Source organism: Girardinichthys multiradiatus, chromosome 15 (assembly GCF_021462225.1).
Source record: "Girardinichthys multiradiatus isolate DD_20200921_A chromosome 15, DD_fGirMul_XY1, whole genome shotgun sequence".
Lineage (NCBI taxonomy): Eukaryota > Metazoa > Chordata > Actinopteri > Cyprinodontiformes > Goodeidae > Girardinichthys > Girardinichthys multiradiatus.
In genome coordinates this window covers 3,486,183-3,509,359 of record NC_061808.1, presented here as the reverse complement: position 1 = coordinate 3,509,359, position 23,177 = coordinate 3,486,183, and the positions used below count along the sequence as shown (strand labels likewise).

At 39.8% G+C, this 23,177-nt stretch overlaps 1 protein-coding gene across 1 annotated transcript in view; it reads right to left on the bottom strand.

The window, feature by feature from the left end:
- Positions 1-22,958, bottom strand: part of nmbr (neuromedin B receptor) — a 66,870-nt gene extending 43,912 nt beyond the window's left edge. The window contains exon 1 of the mRNA XM_047387404.1: positions 22,394-22,958. Within this exon, the coding sequence (XP_047243360.1) occupies positions 22,394-22,821 (428 nt within the window). The 5' untranslated portion in view covers positions 22,822-22,958. The remainder of the gene's footprint in view (positions 1-22,393) is intronic.
- Between the last annotated feature and the right edge of the window lie 219 nt (positions 22,959-23,177).

Below are 23,177 nucleotides of genomic sequence, written 5' to 3'. Positions count from 1 at the left end.
TCATTTATTTTTGTAGCAAATTGTTGCCCATAAATTTCTTTTTGGAAACATTCCTCTTTTTTATTATATCTATTAAAACTTTGAGATGTTAAGACTTTATCTGTCAAGAATAAGACATATTGTCACAATCATTTCATGTAAAGAAGTAAAAATTGTTTATTCCAGCTTTATGGGTGACAGTAACGTCTTGTTGATATTACCTGTTAAATAACTGCTGATAACAGTTTTTATAGAAATAAGTGTCCATTAGCTATTTTCTGAAGAGCACAGTTTAGACATCTGATTGGTCATAATGCTGGGGAGCTGGCAACAGATGCTTGAAACAATAATAATTCATTACTGGTCTGTTGAATATGAAACAAGAACAAAGTAAATTAGCAACTAATTAATCATTAATCATTAATTTATGAATAATAACTAAGGAAGGAGTCATATTAGGTTGATTTTACCTTAGTTCATTTGATCTGTTATGCAGTCATTAACAAGTAAAGAAAATAAAGAGAAGCAGTGATTAATTACTAGTTCTTTATTAGTTTATCACTAATGTAACAAAGCAAACTCAGTGACCCGTAGCTGTTGCGGCTCAAATGAAACAGAAATCCTCTGTCTTCTTGTTAACCTGCGCAGCCTCTGCAGGATCTTTGATCTGGATTTGACAGATGATGTTTCTACAACATATAGAGAGGAAGTTAGAGCTCAGGTTGTTTCACAAATCCGGTTTAATGTTTATGTCAGTATGATTAGTCTGTGTGAAACTAAGACAAAAACCAGAATAAGGTCAAAAATCATGAAGTTTAGCCAAACCGTTCCTGTTGTTGCTTAGCTACATTTGTGTTTATAGAAAAACCTGCTTCGTCTTTGTGATGCAGGAATGAAACTGTCAGGATGTTCATGTAACTCTTGATTCATTCCAGGGCTGCTTCCATGGACAACCTCTGGTTTTCCACCAGGATACCACAGATTTAATCAGTCCGTTTCTGTTGTAGTAATTAGTGCAGACACCCCCTGCTGCTTGACTCATTAATGGAGCTGAGAGTCATCTGCCTCCTCAGGGTGCTGATAATGTTAAATATGGAGACAGTGTGCAGCAGCTGCAAGCAAGAAGAAGAGAACACTCTGAACTCCTAAAGGAAAAACTAAACATTTAAAGTCCAATAAAAACTAATGGCTTTATAGGTGTACCTCACAGCTGTGTGATAGAGTCCCAGAGGATTCATTTCTTGCTGAAAAACTGCCTGCATGTTGCACCTCTGCTCCACAGTTGGTGTCATTTATCTGAATCTGATGAAATATTTGCAATAACAGGGTGATTGCATCACTTTGTATTGTTACAGACCTTCCAACCTAAAAACCAGATCGCTTTTCAACCTGTTTATCCGAACATTATTCACTCTGCGTTAGAGGTTTAGCTTTGTGTTTATCTGAACCCTGCGTATTAGTTGGAACTTAAGTGTAGAAACATGTAGCAAGAACTTGACTTTAAAAAAAAAAACATGAATCAATTTGTCCACCTTGTAATAAATTTTGCATAACTTGCATCAGTGGGTCTTTGCACAGGCATGAGTCTAAATGTACATTTAAATGCATAGCTTATGTCATTTGTCAGAGGTTTTTTATCCATTCATCATCTGAATAAATGTAAAATTTATATTGGACTTTTCATGGGACATTTGACCTGTTCCTATTCCAGGTTGGTCTGATGTTACATGAATATATAACTTCAACACATTTTTAAAAACAAGAATTTAGTATAAAATTATATATACAAACTAAAACCCCAAAGCATGATGCTGCCACCACCCTGCTTTTACAGGTGGTACAGTGGTCTCAGGTTCCACTTTGATTCATTCAAATATTGTTCTTTTTATTGTGGCCACATATATTAGTCTTTAAATAAGGGCTCTTTATGTTCATGTTGATTGAACTTCACAGTGGCTACTGCTACTGGCGTTCCATCTTCCAGTTCATGAGTGCTCAGTCTTGGTGGTTCCTGGGCTGTTCCTGAACATCCTGACACATTTCTCTCTATAGGAGAGAACTGTTTAGGTGAGACGAGTGCAACTTTTAAAAAGTACCAGTTGCAGCAGGACAATGATCCCAAACCTTCACCCAAACTGGTTTTGGAATGGGTAAAACAAGCTAACATGAAGCCTCTGGAATGACATTCCCAAAGCTCCGATCTCAGCCCTGTTGAAAAAATGTTGGACCATGATTAAAAGCCGAGACAGTTTAAATGAACTCTACCAATTATGCCAAGAAGAGTGTCCAAATATCAGCCAGAATCATCCCAGAAGCTTGTTGATGGATGCAAAAAGCCTGTGATCAACATGCAACTTGCTAAGAGACATTTAACCAAATCATAGTGAGGGTGTATGTATACATTTGAGTTTGTATGTATAATTTAGGTATTGTTCAATATATTCAAAGTTGTGCACCAGGCTCTTGTTTTTAAAAATCCTTTTCAGTCGGTGATGCTGTTCGGTCTGAGAGAAGAGGTCACGACTGTGCAGCTTCGGCTGCTTCCTGATATTTCTCTGAATTTCTTCAATCATTGATGATATTTTGCTCTGTAGAGTCTTTGTTTGAAGAGCTTAGTTTTTAAATCAGTTCAATGTTTTTCCCCACATAGGTGTCCCAGGTCGCTACAGACTACAGATATTTTTGCTCCAAATGAGGCAGAGTAACTGAAAAAGATTTTACATCCATGTCTGCCATTAACTGACAGTTTCTTTGCACTTATATTGATTTACTGTCCCCCATCATGAAGCAGCATACCTAACTTTTTCAATGTGCTCCTTAAAGCAGTGGGTTAATTTGCTCCACAGAGGAAATTTAAGTGAGTTTCTGAACCTGGAGCTCCTCCAGCAGATGTGACACAATGTCTAAAAGCGCAATCTGTGAGTCGTCGAGCGACCACAAAGGCTTCATTCAGAGACTTCCTAAAGGCGTGAGCATCACCCGCGGCTCATCTTAGCCCTTTCAGCATGCTGTATCTTCCACTGAAATTCCTGTTAATTAAAGGAAAGCTGAAATTTAACTGTACATATTCTAAAAACAACCTGCCTTACAAGTTTGGATTCCGTTTAAGAAACAATTTGGCATATTTGCAGATGGGAATTGGACTGCCAGTTATGGCATGTGGAGAATTTAATATGCTTTAACCTTGTAGACCCACAGATGCTGTTGATGAATGAATCAGCCCTTCGATGTAGAAGATGAAAGATGCCAAAGAGCCTCAGTGGAGTTTCTGTGCAATAAATATTATGGATCTTCAAGGTTTGACAGTTTCACTTTGAGGAATAAAAAAAACTTTTACTGCTTATTGAGGTAAAACAGAACATGGCACATCAAATATAGAGTACAAATGTAATAGAGCTGTGAGAAAAGATTGAATAGAGTCGTTGAGATGAAAATAATGAACAGTCAGTAACTATCACAGTCTGAGGTTGTTTTGGACCAAAATGCAAACAGTCGCTTGGGTTCAGCATATTGAAAACAGATCTTCTTTAATTAAGGCTCGGAGATCAGCACTTTCAACGTTGTAGGAGATTCAGAGAAGAGAATTCACAAGAAGCACAATCCAAAGAGCTCAGGCAGAGACGTGGCAAACATGATATACATGAAATGAGGAACCAGCGAATAATAATTAGAGGAACCGGGTATATAAGCAGGGAGAGAAGGAGAGTGGACCAATGAAGGAGAAGCTAGGTTAATCAGAAGAGAAGTGGAAGCAGGTGTGGGAACTGGCTGTGGAGACTGAAGGAATGAATGGTTACTATGGCAACAAGAACTAGGAAACACAGGGACACGAGGGAACTAATCTATAAGAAAACCAAAGGGAAACTTGAATTAAAGGATAACATTATCTGATAAGGAAGAGCAGGGAAGCGAAGACCTAGAATTACTATAAACTAAAACATGAACAATAAGTGGAACTAAGTCTAGTGAGGAAACAAATAACTATAAACTATAACCTGTTGGAAGGAACTTAAACACTAGAGACTAATACGGAGAACTATACTAGAAATAAGGCTGGGGAGAATTACTAATATAAAAGGGAAATGGACACTGAGTAAATAATAACTGAAGGGGATCTAAGGACAAGAGGAGGAACTACTAGCAAAGAGGAAAGACAGAACAAAGTAAACAGAAGGAATCAATAAACACAACTATTAAACCAATAGAAACATTAAACATAAGCTAAACAGAAATAGTAACTCTAGAGAGAACTAAATCTAAGAACATGTAAACAAGCACAAGAATCTAAGCAAATATAAACTAAACCAAGTAAACTACTAATCAAAGGAACAGAGAAAATCTTTAAAGGCAAAGTGAACAAAAACAAAGAACAAAATGGTAGATCCTGACAGTAACAAAAGAATGGATTTTCAGGGTTGTTGGAACTTGAAACTTAACATTAAGATCTTTGCCATTTTTGACTTGACAAATATTTTAAAAACGCATCTATTTGATAGTTTCTCTAATCCACCAGAAAAAAAGCAGAGAATAAAGACGAGTCACTTCATAGTCTGAGTCACTTTGCATATTTTCAACAAGTCTGACACGAGTCCATCAAATTAGGTATCTGACCTTATTTTACAACCTAAAGCAGGCGTTTCTAGTTAAAGTAATGAGTACCAGACTTTGCTCTATCTTTTTAAAAGACAGTGCAGTTCACATGTTTGTGATTGGAAAGACATTTCAGTTGGTTGTGGTCATCTACAACCAATAAAAGCTCCAACTCCTCGAGCAGAAGGTAACTGAACTCCTGTTCTTGTTTCTTCAAGATGTGTTTTTTTTTTTTTCTTTTAAACGTGAAACAAACATTAATTAGAGAAGGTGTCCTCATCCATCAAACACCAATGGTGCAGCTTTGACTCTTCCATAGGGTGTTTCGCATCATCAATCTGTACCCTCCTTGGGGATGTTTGATAACCTGAGAATTTACATGTTTATAATCCTCACAGTAAACTGCAAGGAAGTGTGGTTGTCTAACTCCAATATTAGTTTGATTTGAAGTTATATTCTGTCATATTTCATAAGAGTTGACCGGCGTGACGGGAATGAGAAGGATGTCTACATGCCTAAAACACTATTCAGCTGCCATGTAATTGGCTGATTCCCTGTTTGTGTTAACAGCCTGTTGAAAACATGTACCTAATTAAGTGGGCCGTAAGTGTGGAAGGCAGACACTGTTTTAAGGTTCAGTTTTTGTGTCTTGACAGCTTCTCATTGGTGAGCATCAACTCCAGGTGAAATCTGATTTAAAGGTAGTTGTTAGCAAAAAATTTTGGCAAAACAAATTCCGTTTTTAATCAATTTTGAGTCAATAAAGCAACATGACTGGAAAAATGACGTCTATCGCGATCAGTGCTTCAGACACCTCACCTTTAACCTGTGACCATTATTTAGCAAATGAAGCAAATAAAACCACAGCAACCAGGTGAGTTTTGCACCAACAGTTTATTTAACCTGTAGTTTTCCCTGCACTGAAAATCTGTCCAGTCCATTTCTTGGTAGTTTTGTTTTCCTCTCCAGATTCTCTCCTTGCCATCCTCCCTCCTGACCTCCTTTTATCTTTCTGAATAAGCCATTTCCTGTCATTACAACCCATCACTCCAAAAAGCAGACTATTTTTTGTTCTCTTATCAGAAGTCTTGTGTTGACACTTTAGCGGCAGAAAGCTGAGAGAAAAATCGATTTCACATACAAAGGTGGGAAGAAATGCTTTCTTTCCTTTGGCCTCAGCTTAGATTCCCTTTCCCTGCCAGTTTTCCATCTTTCATTGACTGCAGGAACCTTTATTTCTGTGTATCAGGATGGAATGATCTTCAATGATGCCTCTCTGTTTTCTGTCTCAGAAAGTAACAACTTGTTTAATTATGTGATTTGCAAAACAGTTGGGGAAAATAGGTACTGAACATCTCCACATTTTTCTCAGGAAATATTTTCTAGTGAGGTTCTTGACATCAAATTGTGCAACAGATGCTGACTGCAACCCGTCATCCACAAATACCAAGAAATCAAAACAAATAAGCACATAAATGATGTGTTGAAATATGTGTTGGATCCACGTAGGCTCACAGCTGGTTGGTGTATGCGTGCCTCTCTCTCCTCCTCCCTGCAGGTTGTGACTGGCAGGTGTGTCCCAGCAGCTGCTGATCATCACAGCTAATCAGCAGGTGATTACAGAGGAGTGAACTCTGGGAGAAGGACACCAGACTGTTCTACACCTCAGTGTGGTAATCTGGCCAGCTCCATTGAGAGTTTTACTTTTGATGTTTCAATGTTTAAGCTCCGAATCAGTTTCCAAGGCCGCTTCTGAAACCCTCTCCAGTATTCAGCCTCTTCGTTCCCAAGTCACTGGAGAAATTTTACTGGGCTTCTTCCTCCAATTCTCTCATGGCTCCTCCGTTCTCCAACTGCTCTGACTACCTGCTGCTTACCTCACCCTTGCCTGCCTGTCCACCATCCAACGGCACTGTTCTGCTGCAGCTTCTTCTGGAGAAATCAAGAGACAAACTATCAGACTACCAAGCGGCACCACCTGCCAGCCGCAGCCTCGTGGATCGATTCATTCTCCTATAGGACCTCCACTCTTTTCCAAAAGCCGACTTTGAATATTCACATTGTTATCTATTAACTTTCTTCACGTAATCATCTACCAGACTTTAATCTTAAATTATTCTCCAAACCAGAAACCTCAGGATTCCAACTATTCTTTACAAATAAACCTTTCAAACTTTCTCCCTGTGTCTGTAACTGCTTGCATAAAAGTCTGCCAAGAGAACAACATGAAAATATGTTTCTATCCCGGCTATAAATGACTCCTCGCAAACAAAATCCAGAGGAAAAGCTTTGGTCTTCCAGCAGTGATCAGTTCTGAGAAAACCTCAGCTCGACAGGGCATCTCTGTCTCTGATATTGATGAGAAGTGATTTAGCTTCAAATAGCCGGTCAAATCACCATGCCATATATCCATTAAGCTTGTTGTCCTCATCAAGGACCTTCAGGCGAGTCAGGAGGCGTTCAGGGCTCGTTAGTGACCTTTAGACTCGTTAGGGGCTCACTGGGGACCTTCAGGGTCAGAAGCACAGCTGGTTGACAACTCATAGTTGTGCAATCTGGAAATGAGTTTGCCGTTAGGCTGGTGTTATGGTGTTTCAGATGGATGACAATTATGCCTGCGCTAAGCAAAATTGGCTTGAAGGAGGGACAGAAGGTCCTGCAGCTCTAACACCAAACAGGGAACTGTTTTATTTCAGCTGATATAATCATCTTCCTGCAAGAAAAGGCAGCTCCAGGGATTTTAAACAGGAGATTGTTCATCACACACAGAAATGATGAGTGTTACGTTTCAGATGGACTTTTTCAAGAGGAGGTAGAAAAATGTCCTTTTAATTCCATGACCATCATCCTTCCAACACCTTTAACTAATAAAGCAATTAACTAGAGTTTTTCCTTAAAAATGGTCTTTCTGACAGCACTGTGAAATGTTCCATAAAGACCATTTGATCATGAAGTCATCAATAAGGGATAAAGGATTTATTTGCTCAGGTTTTGGTCAAAACAGAGTGTGAATTAGGGTTTGGGAATCCTTACATCTGACATTATCATATGAGGCCCGAGCTTTTATATTTCATTTAGAAATACATTCACAACAATGTAAACAGCCCTCTATGAAGTGAAATAAAATGAAGAGAAGATATTAAAGCTGTCAGGAGAACAACATCCTGATATTTCATTAATGATATGTTGTATTATAGGCTACATGTAGGCCGTGCAGTTCCCCTGAGCCCAGTTTCCAGACAATATTTCTTCACACACTGTTAGTTTGGTGAAATTGTCGTACCTGTTTTTGCAGGACCTGCGGAACATGTTTAATGTATGTCAGTGGGAGGTTTGGTGTCTACATCTGGTCAGTGTATTATACAGACAGGAGAGTTCTGCTGCAAGCTGTTTTTGTATAACTTTTATTATAACCTTTGAGTATTTTCTAACTGCCTTCTCTGCCAATGAGAGATCTGGGCTTAGATAACTTTGCCAGTTGGCATTATAATCTAAACATGACTGTATTGTGTTAGAACTGGAATCATGTTAGAATGTATGTATGAATCTCTAAGTGATTGTAATGGATTTATTTGTGTCTGGTTATGAATTAGATCTGTTTGCCATGTAAAGTGCTTTCAGATGGCATTCATTGGGATTGCTACACACCATATAAATAAACGTAATTTAATCTAAATGAATGAGCAGGTGGGGGCTGCACATTGGTAGCACTGTTGCCTTGCAGCAAGAAGGTCTGGGTTTGACTCCTGGCTGGGGGTCTTTCTGCATGGAGTTTGCATGTTCTCCCAGTGCATGCATGGGTTTTCTCCAGGTACTCTAGCTTCCTCCCACAGTCCAAAGACATGACTGCTGGGTTAATTGGTCAATCTAAATTGCCCTTAGGTGTGAATAGGTGTGTGCATGGTTGTTTGTCCTGTATGTCTCTGTGTTGCCCTGCGATGGACTGGTGACCTGTCCAGGGTGGAGCCTGCCTCTCACCCGTAGACTGCTGGAGATAGACACCACCTCCCCTGCGACCCTGTATGGAAGACGCGGGCATAGAAACTGGATGGATGGATGAATGAGCAGCTTATAAGCGGTTGCTTAGACATGTCGCTACTTTGCTCAAGCCTGCCATTAACAGGACAATGCTGAAACACCAGTGCCAGGAAACCTTCCCATTTAAAGGATCTCCACCAATACAAGCCTACCACGCAACCTCTCAGATCTATAATTGGGTCTATCTAGACATGCGCTTCTTCTTGTTATATTGAAGAAAACCGTTTTCTCTGGAATTTTAATGTAACTTTCTTTGAGGCATAAAACCATTGCCACTTTTTTATTAGTACCTTCTTAATCAAAATGAACCCGCTGATGTTCCTTTGAGTTTTCGTGTAAAGGTCAGGAGGTGGATTTATCTGGAATCTATGTATATGAACAGTCTGAAGTGTTCATCTGCCTTCCAGGGTGACACATAATGCTCTGACCTTTACTCCAGACATGCATGCCAGGTCCTGTATTTCCTTCATCCCAAGATATGTGTGTGGTCCGACCCCGCATCAGAGTACAAATAGCTCACTCTGATGAACAAATGGCAACACTGGTTCCATATATAAAAAATAACTACATTAAAAATGCAAAGAGGTCTAGTCAGTTAAAAAAAAAAACCTGAAAAACAAGATATAAGCTGAACTTGTTCTGTAATTTTATCTCATATTTAAATGAAACGGAAAGGGAACACAAGAATGATACAAATACGTCAAATTAGTCTGTTGTCTTGTTTTATTATACATATTTATCGTAACGTTTTATTGCTTTTACTGCTTTTTTGTTGAATCTAGCTTTGAGTATAAAACAGCTCAGTTGTTTTAAAATTGTGCATATAAATACCATTCCTATTGACATCAGTAGAATAAATGCTCTTCATTTATAAAAGCCAGAACACAGAATTATATTAGTTTTTTGTTAGTTAAAACTGCATTTATAAATAAAAGAAATACAAAATAAAATGTATTATAAATTTTGCTGTAAATAATTATGTGACTTGTTCATTTGTTGAATCATTGCTTCTGAGGTTGACTTTATTCTCTTATTTTCTTATATTCTTATATTTCTTTTTGCCGTTGGATGCATTAAATGTCTGAATATATGTTAATATTTAACATATATTCCAATGATTGGTATAAAAACAAAAAAACCCACAGTAAATAACTGTCTAAAGTCTGCTGTGCCCTACGAGGCGCTGAATTAGAGAGCCTATAGTTGGAAAACAAGGGCAGTCCCAGAGCTGCTAAACACCAACCTAAACTGACGTGGTTATATTTCAGTTATTTACAGCTGGAGCTCAATCAATTAGAATATCATTGAAAAGTTTTGGTTCATTATTTATTTCAGTCATTTAATTCAAAAAGTCAAACTCATAAACATGCATGACATACAGTAACATTTCCAAGTGTTTATTTCTACTAATTGTGAGGATTATGGCTGACAGCTGTAGAAATCCCAAGATTTGTTTTTGTAGGAAATCTGAATATTACATAAGAACAAATAAAATACTGCAGATATGTTCTGTTATGCTTTACATAATCATGGGAAATCTCCACATTTGACAGCAGTTCCCCAGAGAGCCACTGACACCCACCAGAAACGGGTTAAGCCACAAAAGGATCACTGCTAGAGAAGCTGGCTGTTCACAAAATGCTGTATCCAAACATAATAATGAAACATTTAGTGGAAGGAGAAAGTACAAGTACAAGGTGCAATAGTCAGTGCTTCCAGAGTCACCACACACAGACTTATCCAGGATTTGAGTTACAACGGTCACATTCCTGGTGAATCAGAGACAAAGTCAGAAGCTTCTTACCTGGGCTAAGGAGAAAAGGAGCTGCACTGTCACTTAGTGGTTGGTCCATGTCCAGAGAAGCCATCTACCAGGAAATTTTAGAGCAATATCTGCTTCCTTCTGCTGTGAAGCTTAATGGACGTGTTGATTTCATTTTCTGAAAGGACCTGGTACTGACCCACACTGTCAATAATTACCAATGCCTGCTTTAATTTAGACATTTTAACTCGGACCCAGCCCTGGTCTCACTAGTAAACTGGCCTGACCGAAACCCGAAAGAGAATATGTGGGCTGTTTTCAAGAGGCCAACATGGGCTTCCTGAACACCTCAGCAGGACCACAGGCTGATTGCCTCCATGCCACGATGCACTGATTCGGTAATTCATGCAAAAGGAGCCCCAACCAAATATTGAAGGCGTCTTCTGTACAGCACATGGTTGGGGTTGCACCAACTAGTCGACTATTAGACCAGTTGATTCTAGTACTTACAGTGACTAGTTGCGATCACGTGATCCATCTGATTTTCAGCATCAGCACCACCCTGTGTTAAAGCATCTGCCCTGGCAGCTTTACAATCTTTTAAAAACAGTGTCTGACAACATCTGGCAACACGGTTCAAACCGCATTCTGACAGAGTCTATCCCTGTCGTCGCCTACATGTTAGATCTCCGCTTTAAACATCTTCAGTTCATCCCACAGAGGCAGAGAGAGGCTGCCTGAGCAGCATTCTGCACAACGCCGGAGAGCCGACTGGAGCAACAGGTGGGTGTGCTGAATTTATCTGTACCCTGTGTCAAGGGTGATCAGCTTAAAATACGTTTAGTTTATAATGTCCCAACATGCACAATTGTGGTCAACGTTATTAATTTCAATAAACACTTGGAATCAGCTGTCCAGGATATCAGCACCCTGCTCCTCTGCTGCTGAAAAGGTCCAGAATAATGTTTTATTTTATGAGCCATTCTGACACTGGCACATTTTGTTTTTTTCAGTTTTGCAGCCTAATAGGAGTTCAGGTTGTGTTTTTATGGTTATTGTATTTGTGTTACTTATTTGCAGTAAGAGCCAACATGTGCACTACCAGTGCTTTGCTGTTTACTTTTTATTCTGCATACTTCTGTCTAGGCTGTCTTTTCTCACTGTTTACTTTGAATATAGGTAATAAAGCCTGTCAGCTGCTGTAAAGCCTTCCCTCCTGCACTTCAGCAAAGAGTCCAAGTCGACTCGACTTTCATTATATTTCATTACTTGACTTTAAAAAGGTATGAGGTCATGCAACCCCAGTACATGGAAATGCCTTACAATAAATAAATAATTCTATTGAAAAAAAATCCTTATTTATTTATTTATTTATTACTATTTGAAGTTTTTGGGAAACTGAATTTTGGCTCTTTGTAAGGTGTGAGCCAGAATTATCAAAATGAACAGAAATATACAGTACATATAGTAAATATAGATTTTGTATAGTCATTTATGATCATTTGTGTCCATAGTTACATTGAATTGTGGTGCAAAGTTGTTTACCAATCTAAAAAAGAGCCTGCTGTCAAAAAGAGAGGTCTTATTTCACTAAAATCCAATTAAGCTGTCATAAAATGTATTGATAAAATAGTTGCTTCTGATAACATGGTAGATTTCCAGCTGACATTAAAAGCTTTCCATTTCTACCAACATTTCCTTTTATAAGACCCGTATGTCTTCATTTTAATTCCTGCCTAGTTGTAAATGTCAAAGATTAAAAATCTTAGTAATTCATTTCTTAAAACAGATGATGGAGCTTTAAATAATTACCACAACTGGAAACCTGAGCCACTCGTTTTTCCCTGTGACATCATTAAAATTCAGGCGAGCCTTCAGAGATTTGACATATTCAATGTTTTCCAATGAGATGCACATAAATATTGTATATCAGCAGCACTGACTCACTGCTCCCCTTCAGCATTAATCATCTCATCGTATTAAACCTAATGCTGAGCAGAGTCTTCTGGGACAAAATGGAGGGTATATGCCATAAGTAGTAGTAAAACTGCTGCACTCTGTCACTGCAGGTTCACATTTCTAGTCTGGGTCAAAGGTTCTGGTAGTGACACAAATGTTGTGAAAAATTAATGCAGACAACAACCTTTTAATTCTTAGAATAAGTGTCAAACGGAAACAGATGCTATTTTGGCTTGATTCAAAAGCTCTAATGAAGACATTTGGAAGCAACCTGGAGGAAAGCAGTAATAGTAGGTGAAAGGTCAAATCTGCTGGTTGAAGATGTTTGGTGACTCCTCCAGCTCTCTCTCAGCTTGCAGATGTCTGAAAACATGTTGAGTGTAATGTTTGGTTCACAGGCAGAGAAGACAAGGACGCCGAGATGAAATAACCAAAGCTGCTGTGTGAAAAGGACACTGCAGGATCCATTGTTCTGACAGACGCAGCTGACGGAGGTGATGATTAAATTAGTCATAATCAGGTTCTTTTACTTAAAGGTTCTTGATGGAAAAAGTCTCAACAGATGTGGGAAGATTTGTCTCTGCTCCTCTCTATCTCTGTTGAGTTTCCCGCAGGACAAATCCAGCTGACTTAATGGACCGAAAGAAAAAGGTTAAACATAGGAGGGAATTATATTTTCACACTACACTGGATAATTTTACTGCAGAGCTCCCTGCCTCCCGTCTACATTGATTATCCGATCGGAACTGATCCATCCGACCGACCGTCCGGCCGGTTGTAAATCCTCTCCTGTCTGTCCTCCGTCCCTCTCTGCTGTCGGTGTTTTTAATTGATGCTCTCAGCAGCCTGTTAGGCAGATTCAACAATTCACGCGACAGACATTTACGATGCACAGTGGTTTACACTGAGCGTGCTCCGTGGGTTGCTTCTGCTTTCACTCCACCGTGAAAGATGTCATCTCCTGTCTGACCGTCATGTCATTACTGCTGATCAGTGATTAGACTGTCTGAGTGCTGACTGATCATTAATAACCAATGACAGATTCTGAAGCATGAAACACTGCCTTGATTAGCAATTAACGTCCTAATTCTCAATGAAATATTTAGCTCTGGACACTCGTCTTATTTCAGCAGCCTGCTGTGAAATCGCACATGGTCAGGGTTCCTGCTGGCTTTTAATCCAAGGTCAAGTCTGTGTGGGATTTAGCAAAGAAAACAAAGAAATGTTTTAGAAGAGAAAGCACACCAACATTCCCTGCAGGGTGCACTGATCTACTCCATCAGGTGACAAACAGGGTCAAGTGAAGGTGTGAATGAGAACTGTTGGGATCTAAGAGACAGACAGAAAGATGGACGGACAAGAAAATAAGAAATAAAGTCTGGAAACACAAATATATTTCTATATTTTCTATTTCCAGACCTATCCAGAAGTGGGGAATACTCACATTCCAGACATTTCCAGACTTGACAGAATCTTAAAGTACAAACCTAAGAGATTAACTATTTCACCATCTTATGAAGATGATAACATCACTAAAAGCTCTCAAGAAAAGCAGACGTAACAGACCTACCGATCCTGGACCTGATCCAAAGAACCATTCCAGCCTGATCCACATGTAACATTTTGCTTTAAAGAATATTTTTGCTGTTTTTGCTTAATTTTGATATTTAGTTCTTATAAGGTTTTGTCTTGGTTTTCCAGAACACCCCCAATGGGCTCATTCAGTATTGCTCAGCGACTTTCTAAAGACTATCTCTCTGGTCCATTCTATCCCATTCAGCTCCAGAGTGATCCAAACTAATCCAAAACAGAGCTGGGCCAGAACATTATTTCTTATACAGAAACAACTTCCCTCATAATTATAACTGTAGGTGTTAGAATTAGCGTTGGATTTAATTTTTTTACTTACATAAATCAGACTTTAGTGTAAGCAGTTGTTTATATAGTCCTTGACTCAATCAAATAAATTTGATTCATGAAATGAATCTTATTTTTGAGAGAAATCCAGAGTCTCTTTGTTTTTAAATATTTGATTGAAACATTCTCCGAGATGAGAATCATCCTTCAGAACTGATTTTTGATACATGTTTGACAGATTATGAGGCTGTCATACCTGCTTGTGTTTTGAGTTCTTGAGTTTGTGTTTTTGTTAAATTACCTGGTCTAGTCCTTTGTTTTCTGTCTCACTGCACCCCGAACCCACACCTGTTCTGTGTTTCCCCCTGATTGTCTGGTCACGTGTGTCATTGGTTCCCCCTGCTGTTCAGTTATGTATTTAAGCCCGTTTGTTTCCTTTGTTCCCCGCTGGTTCCTTATGTGTTGTTTGTGCTTGTGTGCTCGCCTAGTACTCTGTCCGTGTCCAGCCATGAGCAATACAGTGTCGTCTTACCTGCAAACTTCGAGCTTCACGAGTTCTTCCCCGCGTATTGGTCCAACAGAAACCCACATTATGACAGGGGTGGATTATTTGTGCACAGTAATATGGATTGATATATTTCCATTAAGGGATCATAGTATGAAGGTCTATTTAACATTTCCAGTAACCAGGTGAACCTTGGTCCTTTTAGTTATGAGCAAAAAAGACATCTGAAGGAAGTCAGTTCTGTTCGAGTTTGAGGTCTTTTAAAAAATGTGTTTAATAAGCAGCATCTCCAAAGTCCAAATATATCCCTGAGTGATTTTTCCAGACGAACGGGCCCAGAGTCAGTTACAATAATCAGGCCTGGCAACAGTGACCTACACGTCACTGTGAATGTGATTTACACCCCTTGAACTCAGATAATATGATTCATTAGCCGCCTCTGCTGATTTGATTCCAGATTTTCTCTGCCATTCATTAGTGAGCTCCAACATGCAGAGAGGAGCGCTTCAATCAGCAGAAGGTAAAGAGATGATAAAAGTGTGTGTGAGAATAAAGAGGGATGTTCGCTGCTTTATTTGCATGTTTTAAAACTAATTCGCAAGTTTAAAAAGTCTAAAAACACTTTAGAAGTCTGGCCTGTGTGAAAGGGTTTTGGCTTTAATGTGCAGCCTCACACTAAGTGACAAGCATGGTGGTGGAGGTGTGATGATTTAGGCTGTCTAAAGTGGTTTAAGTCAAATAAACAAATAAACATGTTATATGTCATGAATGCTGATTGAAAAAGATTGAAGGGGAAAGCTTCTTCTCTCTAAAAAGAAAATGGTAGCCTGACTTCAGTTTGCAGCGCTGCGTCTGAATGAACCACAAGACCTGAGAAACAAGGACTTTTAGACTGATAAAGTAGAGATGTTTGGAAATATTGCAAAGCACTATGTTTATAGAAACCCAACACCTTATACCGGTCAAGCATGATGGTGGATGTACAGGGGTTGGACAATGAAACTGAAACACCTGTCATTTTAGTGTGTGAGGTTTCATGGCTAAATTGGACCAGCCTGGTAGCCAGTCTTCATTGATTGCACATTGCACCAGTAAGAGCAGAGTGTGAAGGTTCAATTAGCAGGGTAAGAGCACAGTTTTGCTCAAAATATTGAAATGCACACAACATTATGGGTGACATACCAGAGTTCAAAAGAGGACAAATTGTTGGTGCACGTCTTGCTGGCGCATCTGTAACCAAGACAGCAAGTCTTTGTGATGTATCAAGAGCCACGGTATCCAGGGTAATGTCAGCATACCACCAAGAAGGACAAACCACATCCAACAGGATTAACTGTGGACGCAAGAGGAAGCTGTCTGAAAGGGATGTTCGGGTGCTAACCCGGATTGTATCCAAAAAACATAAAACCACGGCTGCCCAAATCACGGCAGAATTAAATGTGCACCTCAACTCTCCTGTTTCCACCAGAACTGTCCGTCAGGAGCTCCACAGGGTCAATATACACGGCCGGGCTGCTATAGCCAAATCTTTGGTCAATCATGCCAATGCCAAACGTCGGTTTCAATGGTTCAAGGAGTGCAAATCTTGGGCTGTGGACAATGTGAAACATGTATTGTTCTCTGATGAGTCCACCTTTACTGTTTTCCCCACATCCGGGAGAGTTACGGTGTGGAGAAGCCCCAAAGAAGCGTACCACCCAGACTGTTGCATGCCCAGAGTGAAGCATGGGGGTGGATCAGTGATGGTTTGGGCTGCCATATCATGGCATTCCCTTGGCCCAATACTTGTGCTAGATGGGCGCATCACTGCCAAGGACTACCGAACCATTCTTGAGGACCATGTGCATCCAATGGTTCAAACATTGTATCCTGAAGGCGGTGCCGTGTATCAGGATGACAATGCACCAATACACACAGCAAGACTGGTGAAAGATTGGTTTGATGAACATGAAAGTGAAGTTGAACATCTCCCATGGCCTGCACAGTCACCAGATCTAAATATTATTGAGTCACTTTGGGGTGTTTTGGAGGAGCGAGTCAGGAAACGTTTTCCTCCACCAGTATCACGTAGTGACCTGACCACTATCCTGCAAGAAGAATGGCTTAAAATCCCTCTGACCACTGTGCAGGACTTGTATATGTCATTCCCAAGATGAATTGACGCTGTATTGGCCGCAAAAGGAGGCCCTACACCATACTAATAAATGATTGTGGTCTAAAACCAGGTGTTTCAGTTTCATTGTCCAACCCCTGTATGATGATATGGGCTTTTTGAATATTACAGGGGGTACCTGAGTCTACCATCTGCTCCTCTGAATACCAAAGTAATCTGGAGTGAAATGTGAAACCATCTGTGAAGCAGCTGAAGCCTGACCCAAAACTGGGCCATGAACAAAACAATGATCCAAAACACAGCAGAAAATCTACAACAGATTCTCTGAAAAACAGAATAATCAATGGGTTACCATGGCCTAGTCAAAGTCCAGACCTCAACCTGATTAAAATAATCTGATGGAACCTCGGTAGAACTGTGCATGAATAAATGTCAGCAAACCTCAATGAATTAAAGCAACGATGGAAAGAAGGTCAGACCAAAATTCTTCTACAATGATGTGAAAGACCAATAAGGTTAGTTAGTTTCCATTTATTTCCTCCAGACACATTAAAAACATGAAGTCCCACCTTAGATACCACCTGATTTTTGCTGAAGCAATGAGACGGTTCAGCTAAGACCATTTATCTCCTCCCGCTAACTGATCACTGTCCAGCTGAGAAACATGAGCACCACCTCTTCGTTAAACCTGAGAGCTCTACCCAGTGATTTATCACCAGAAGCATCAGAACTCTGTCTGCATTGAGTCTGATGGGTGCTACATTTATTCTGCTGCAGCTTCACAAACCCAGAGGTGAGTAACACCACCAACAGTTCTTCTTTTAGATCTGAAAGAAACTGTGTTGGGTCCTTCAGTCTGTTTCATTCTTTCCTTTCTACTGACACAGGTTCTCTGATGTTTTTTCTTGTCGTTACAGGTCATCATATCTCGCTGCAATAGTACTTCACAGTATAGTATAAAATACATAAAGCAGAGGTGTACATAAAATGTCAAAAATGAAAGACAGTCAGGACAGGACCATTACATAAATGCCAGTTTAAATAGATCAGTTTTAAGCTGCTTTTTAAAAGAGACCAATGAGACCACAGTTCTCAGGCTCAAGGGGAGAGAGTTGCAGAGTCTGGGGCCACCGCAGCCAATGGTCTGTCTCCTTTTGACTTTAGCCTTAGCGGGTTAGGCTTTGCTCACTGGACCTCAAGGACCTACTGGGTATAAGGATTCAAAAGATCAACTATAAATGCTGGCACCTCTCAATGTAAAGCCCTAAAAACCAAAATCTGTGAATTCCAGACATAATGGGCAACCATTGAAGCTGGAAGAGGGGTGACAAGCATGTATTTATTAGACTGGAAGCTCAGCACAATCATTTTGAACCATCTGTAAGCGATCCAAGGAAGTGTTACTAAGACGGGTAAAAAGCAAATTACAGTGGTCCAGACATGACAAAATGAATGCATGAAAAACAATTTCACCTTCAGAGCGTGACACAATGGAACTCAACTTAGCAATGAACGTGTAGCTTGCTTTTTGTCATTGGTTTTCTTCTGTTTACCTTTTTTTGTTTTCTGAGTATGTGCCACTCGAGAAATTGGTAGTTTTCCTGTGACATTAGGTTGTTTTCTGCCATTAGAACAGCTGCAGCACAATGGCATCTAGAGCTTGAGAGGGAGGGGTGTGAGCACTGATTGGTTGTTTCTGACCTGAGGAGGTGTATTTCTACAAATGACAGTAGGACCACTGGGAGGAGCCAGAGGAGCTTGATTTTTTCACAGATAATCTTCCTCATATTCTACTGTCAGGACATAATGACAGTTTGTGCAAATATGTAAAAAATACATTTTTACCAACAAAAGGCAATAAAAAAGGCAAAAAAAAGGAGATATAAAGGTGAATATCATCTGCATAAAGGTGGTAGATTTATTCAAAAGAGCTCAAACCATTACAATCTGCTTATTATCAAATAAGGAGGAACTTGACCAGAAATCAGCAAAACCTTGATTATTTTGAACACACTGGGACCTAAAGACTGAAAAACATTTTTAACAAAGATAAGGGGGTCCTGCTGGGACTTTTATTGAATTTACTGGTTTGATTAATTCAAATTCATTGGATCATAGGTTTTAAACTTAGGCTTATGGTCCAAATTCGGCCTGCAGAGTAATAGTATTTGAGATTATTCCAAATGTTTTCCAGAGCTGACCCACAAATAGACACAGTATGATGTATAATGCATCACTTAAACTACAAATCCCAATACTTTGCTGATATAATAGATGTCTTTTATTTGACATGTGATTTCACATATGCTTATAATATTAGGATTTGCTTGATTCAATGTTGGAACAAAATGTAATTTTATGTCCAATGAAGAGGTTTATCATTTTATCTGAAGAGAAGAAAAACCTTCAGGTAATATCAGGGGTGGCCTGCGACCTTGTCCAAGTTTTTAATTTATATTTGAGTTTGACACCCCTTTAGATTTGATCCCCTAACGTTTTTTATAACACTTGAATGAACAATATAATTATATCTCCCAGGAATTGATCGAATTCTTTAGATGAAATTAATAGAGTTAAATAAAATTCTGCTAATATTTCTGTAAGTATGTGAGACTGATGCAAGATTAACCCACTGCTCTGGCTGTAACTTATGCAGCAGCTGCATGAAAATCTGCCAGCGGGCTGTGTGTTCCTTACACCTGCAGATCAAACTGTAGGCGCTACTTCCATAAAAAAGAAAGCTCACATGAATTTCTGAATTACTGCGCAATGCAGACATACGGTTTCTGGTGTAAACATGTCGCAGCCGGAGACGGATCAGAATCAGAGCCAGAGCAACAGGAGGAAGGCTGGAGGGAACAACGAGGAGCTTGGTGATACCAAGAAAACCAGTGGATGCAGCAGCTGCTGCCTGAGCTGATTCTGAATCAGTTTGTGATGCTTTCAGCCTTGTGCTGAAATTCAGATAGACATAGACCTTGTGTGCAATCATTTCTTTTATTTCACTGCACACCAATCAGTGAAGAATCCCAGCAGATGAACAAAGGAACACGTGACAGAACTGTGAAGGATGTTTGGTATGAATGAAAAGAGAAAGAGCTGAAATCTGCAAAGGTTAAAACATAAAAAAAGCTAATTTGCTTCTTTCTCGTCTTTTCTGTAAATGTTTCATATTCATGCAAACCTTAAATTAAGCAGAAGATGAAATTCTCAGGTTTGGAAATCTCTTGTCCATCACCGTATTTTGGCCAATGCAGATTTAAACAGCAACAGATCAATGAATGAAAACACTGCATGAGACCAATAAAAGGTATAGAAGCTGAAGCCGTTTAAAATTAAGAAAGGCATCAGATGATGAACTCAAGATTGGTTGATCCATCAGGAGAGGCTTAAAAAGGATACAAGAATCAAAAAAACAGCCATAAAGTAAAGAAGAAACAAATCTCTGGCATCTCTTTTTTAATTTGTGGATTTATTTGTGGTCTCCCTGTCAACACTGATGATCTAGAACCAGAACACACAGATATTCTTCCAGTTCCAAATCAAACCTCCATCTATGCATCACAGGCACACGTGTCATATTATTTTGGAGATTTAATGTTTTAGGCGAGCCACACTTTATCCACGGTGGAATCATTATACAACATGCAACTGCAATGATGTATGAACTAGAATTTTGTATATGATTGAATTTACTTTAGATTATCTGTATTCCACACTGGGAGAAACATCTGTATACATGCTAAAAGTACACACAAATGTGATTAAATGTCCCCTAAAAGCCACACCTCAATCACACACTTTCTGTAGCCAACAACAAGCTTCTGGCATCATTCTTCTTGGATATTTGACCACTTCTCTTGAAGAAATTCATAGAGTTTTGTCAAACTGGTTGGTTTCCTTGCACAGACCTGACTTTTAATCATAGTCCATGAATTATAAATGGGGTTGAGCTCAGTCTGACAGATCTTGTTGGGTCATCCAGATGTCTCCACAATGAAAAGAATCTTGTTTGGAGATAACAAGGTGAGGCTATCGAACCTAAAAACACTGTCCTAACTGCCAAGCATGGTAGTGGCTACAACATGCTGTGGGACTCTTTCACTATTTTTTTCACATGTTCTGTCTTGGCATTTTAGGCATACCATATAAAGAAGCTGGTTATCTCCATGTGCCGGGGCAAATTTGCTCTGCAAGGAGCACAAATACAATGAAAACGTTGAAAACATGTTGGAACACTTTAAATGCATGCTTACAGATTTTTACTGTGTTTTCAGGATGATATGGAGTCTTTATTCCACAACGAGGCTGTGTTATACAGAGAAAATTTTAATTTATTTGTACAACCCTTAAATAAAGACTAATTGAATTCATAATTTTCTCAAAAATGCATTACAGAGAAGTCAAAGCAGCCCAGAGAGAACAGGATCTAAAAAGAGGCAACGTCAGCACTTCTTAAGAAATAAAAAGACTCACTGAGCGAGATATTACTTTAAAGCAGCAGTGCTGCAGGTGACATAACAGCAAAAAATGTTTTCAGATGTCTGATGGAAAAAGCCTCTTGACATGCAGACAAGCAGTAGTGAAAACACAGGATGACTAGACTGCGCCTACCTGTTGATTCCTGCGTAGACAATAAAAAATCACTTTGGAAAAATTCACTGAAAAGAAATCTAAAAAAAATATACTGGACAACCACCAGTGTCTGCTTTTTCTGTCTGCAGAAAGATAATTAGAAATGAAAGAAACTGTGTGGATTCACCAGCTGAACAATATGGGTAAAATGTTGGGATGATGAACCAAATAAATCCCAATTAGCAACAGCATCCATCAATTTGCTTTGACAGGTTATTGAGTGGATCTGACTTTCCTGACTTTGCAGAGCTCTTTGCTCAGTGGACAGATCATCCTGATGTTTCCTGATGTTTTATGTTCTCCTTGATCGACGTGGAAGATTCTCTTTCCCAACCTGAATATTTAGTTTGGACCCAGCTGACTGAGAACAACAATCATCTCTTCATATTTCCATTCATGAACATGTTAAAATCCTGACAACCCTTGCTGTGTTTCCTGTCAATCAGCAGCTGCAACAACTCATTAAGGTCTACAAGCTGCCTGTCTGTTATTCTAACCACTTTTTACAGTGTAGCAGTACTGCCAGCAGCAAACAGATGTTTGTATTGTGGATTATAGGAATAATTTGAGCCAGAGTACATCAGAAAAAAAAAATCCTAAATAAATTCAAACTCGCACCTGATTCTTTTTTTTTTTTTTTATCAAAGAAATCTTTAAAACCACAAAACTAAAACTTGTTGAGCCACATGTTCATGCTCTTGATCACCGTTTCTGAAATGTAAATTAAAGGCTCATTCTATTATTGTCTTATTTTAGAAAATAAGATTTGTAATTGCAACATACTCGTTTCAGTTCTTTGAGTTAAACAGAAAATATTTGGAATGTTTGGGGCTATAAGAGGGGTGCAAAAAGGAAGAAGGTAACTTCTGTGGATTTTCTCTTTTAAACAACAGAACATCAGCCGTTTTTTCCAGCAGATATAAACTTGTTTCGGAGTCGGACCAGACCATCCTACCTGTCCGCGCTGAGAGCCGTGAGCGTGAACACCGACACCCCGACAGAGGTGAGCTGGATAGCGGGGATGAGCTTGCACGCCGCCTCGCCGAACACCCACGCCTCGGAGAAGAAACGGAACGCGTCCACGGGCACGCAGGTGACCAGCAGAAGCAGGTCCCCCGCAGCCAGGCTGGAGATGAAAATGTTGGGCACGCTGCGCATGGCGCTGTTGGTGATGAAGATCTTCACCAGCGTGATGTTGCCCAGCAGACCCACGGTGATGATGAGGATGTAGACAGAGGTCATGACGCAGCGCACCACGAAGTGCACCGTCTCCTCGCCATCAGAGGACCCCCACCAGCCGGGCTCCAAGGTGGAGTTGGGGGTCAAAGCATCGGGGTCTCCGGGAGGAGCCGGGGAGAGGTTGGAGAGGAACTCGTCATCCATGATGAGGAGGAGGGAAAGCTCCAGCTGCAGGAGCTGCTGCGCGTAAAAACTGCTCGGTGTTCCGGCTGGATCAGTCTGAGACCATGGAGAAAAAGTTTGGACCAACACTTGATCTGAGGGCTGCAGGTCTGAGCCGCAGAGTGAGCACGGACAGAGAGCGGAGCGCGTAAAGAGAAGCAGCAGGAGGAGGAGCAGCAGCAGGAGGAGGATGCACCTGTTGGAGAGCAACCTCCCTTTCTGCTGTGTGCGCTTCATTCAGACAGAAACTACAGATCATTTTCCACGTGCATCTAAATGAATTTAGGATATCATTAAAAATTTTAATATCCTCACAATTTATTTCAGTAATTCAATTA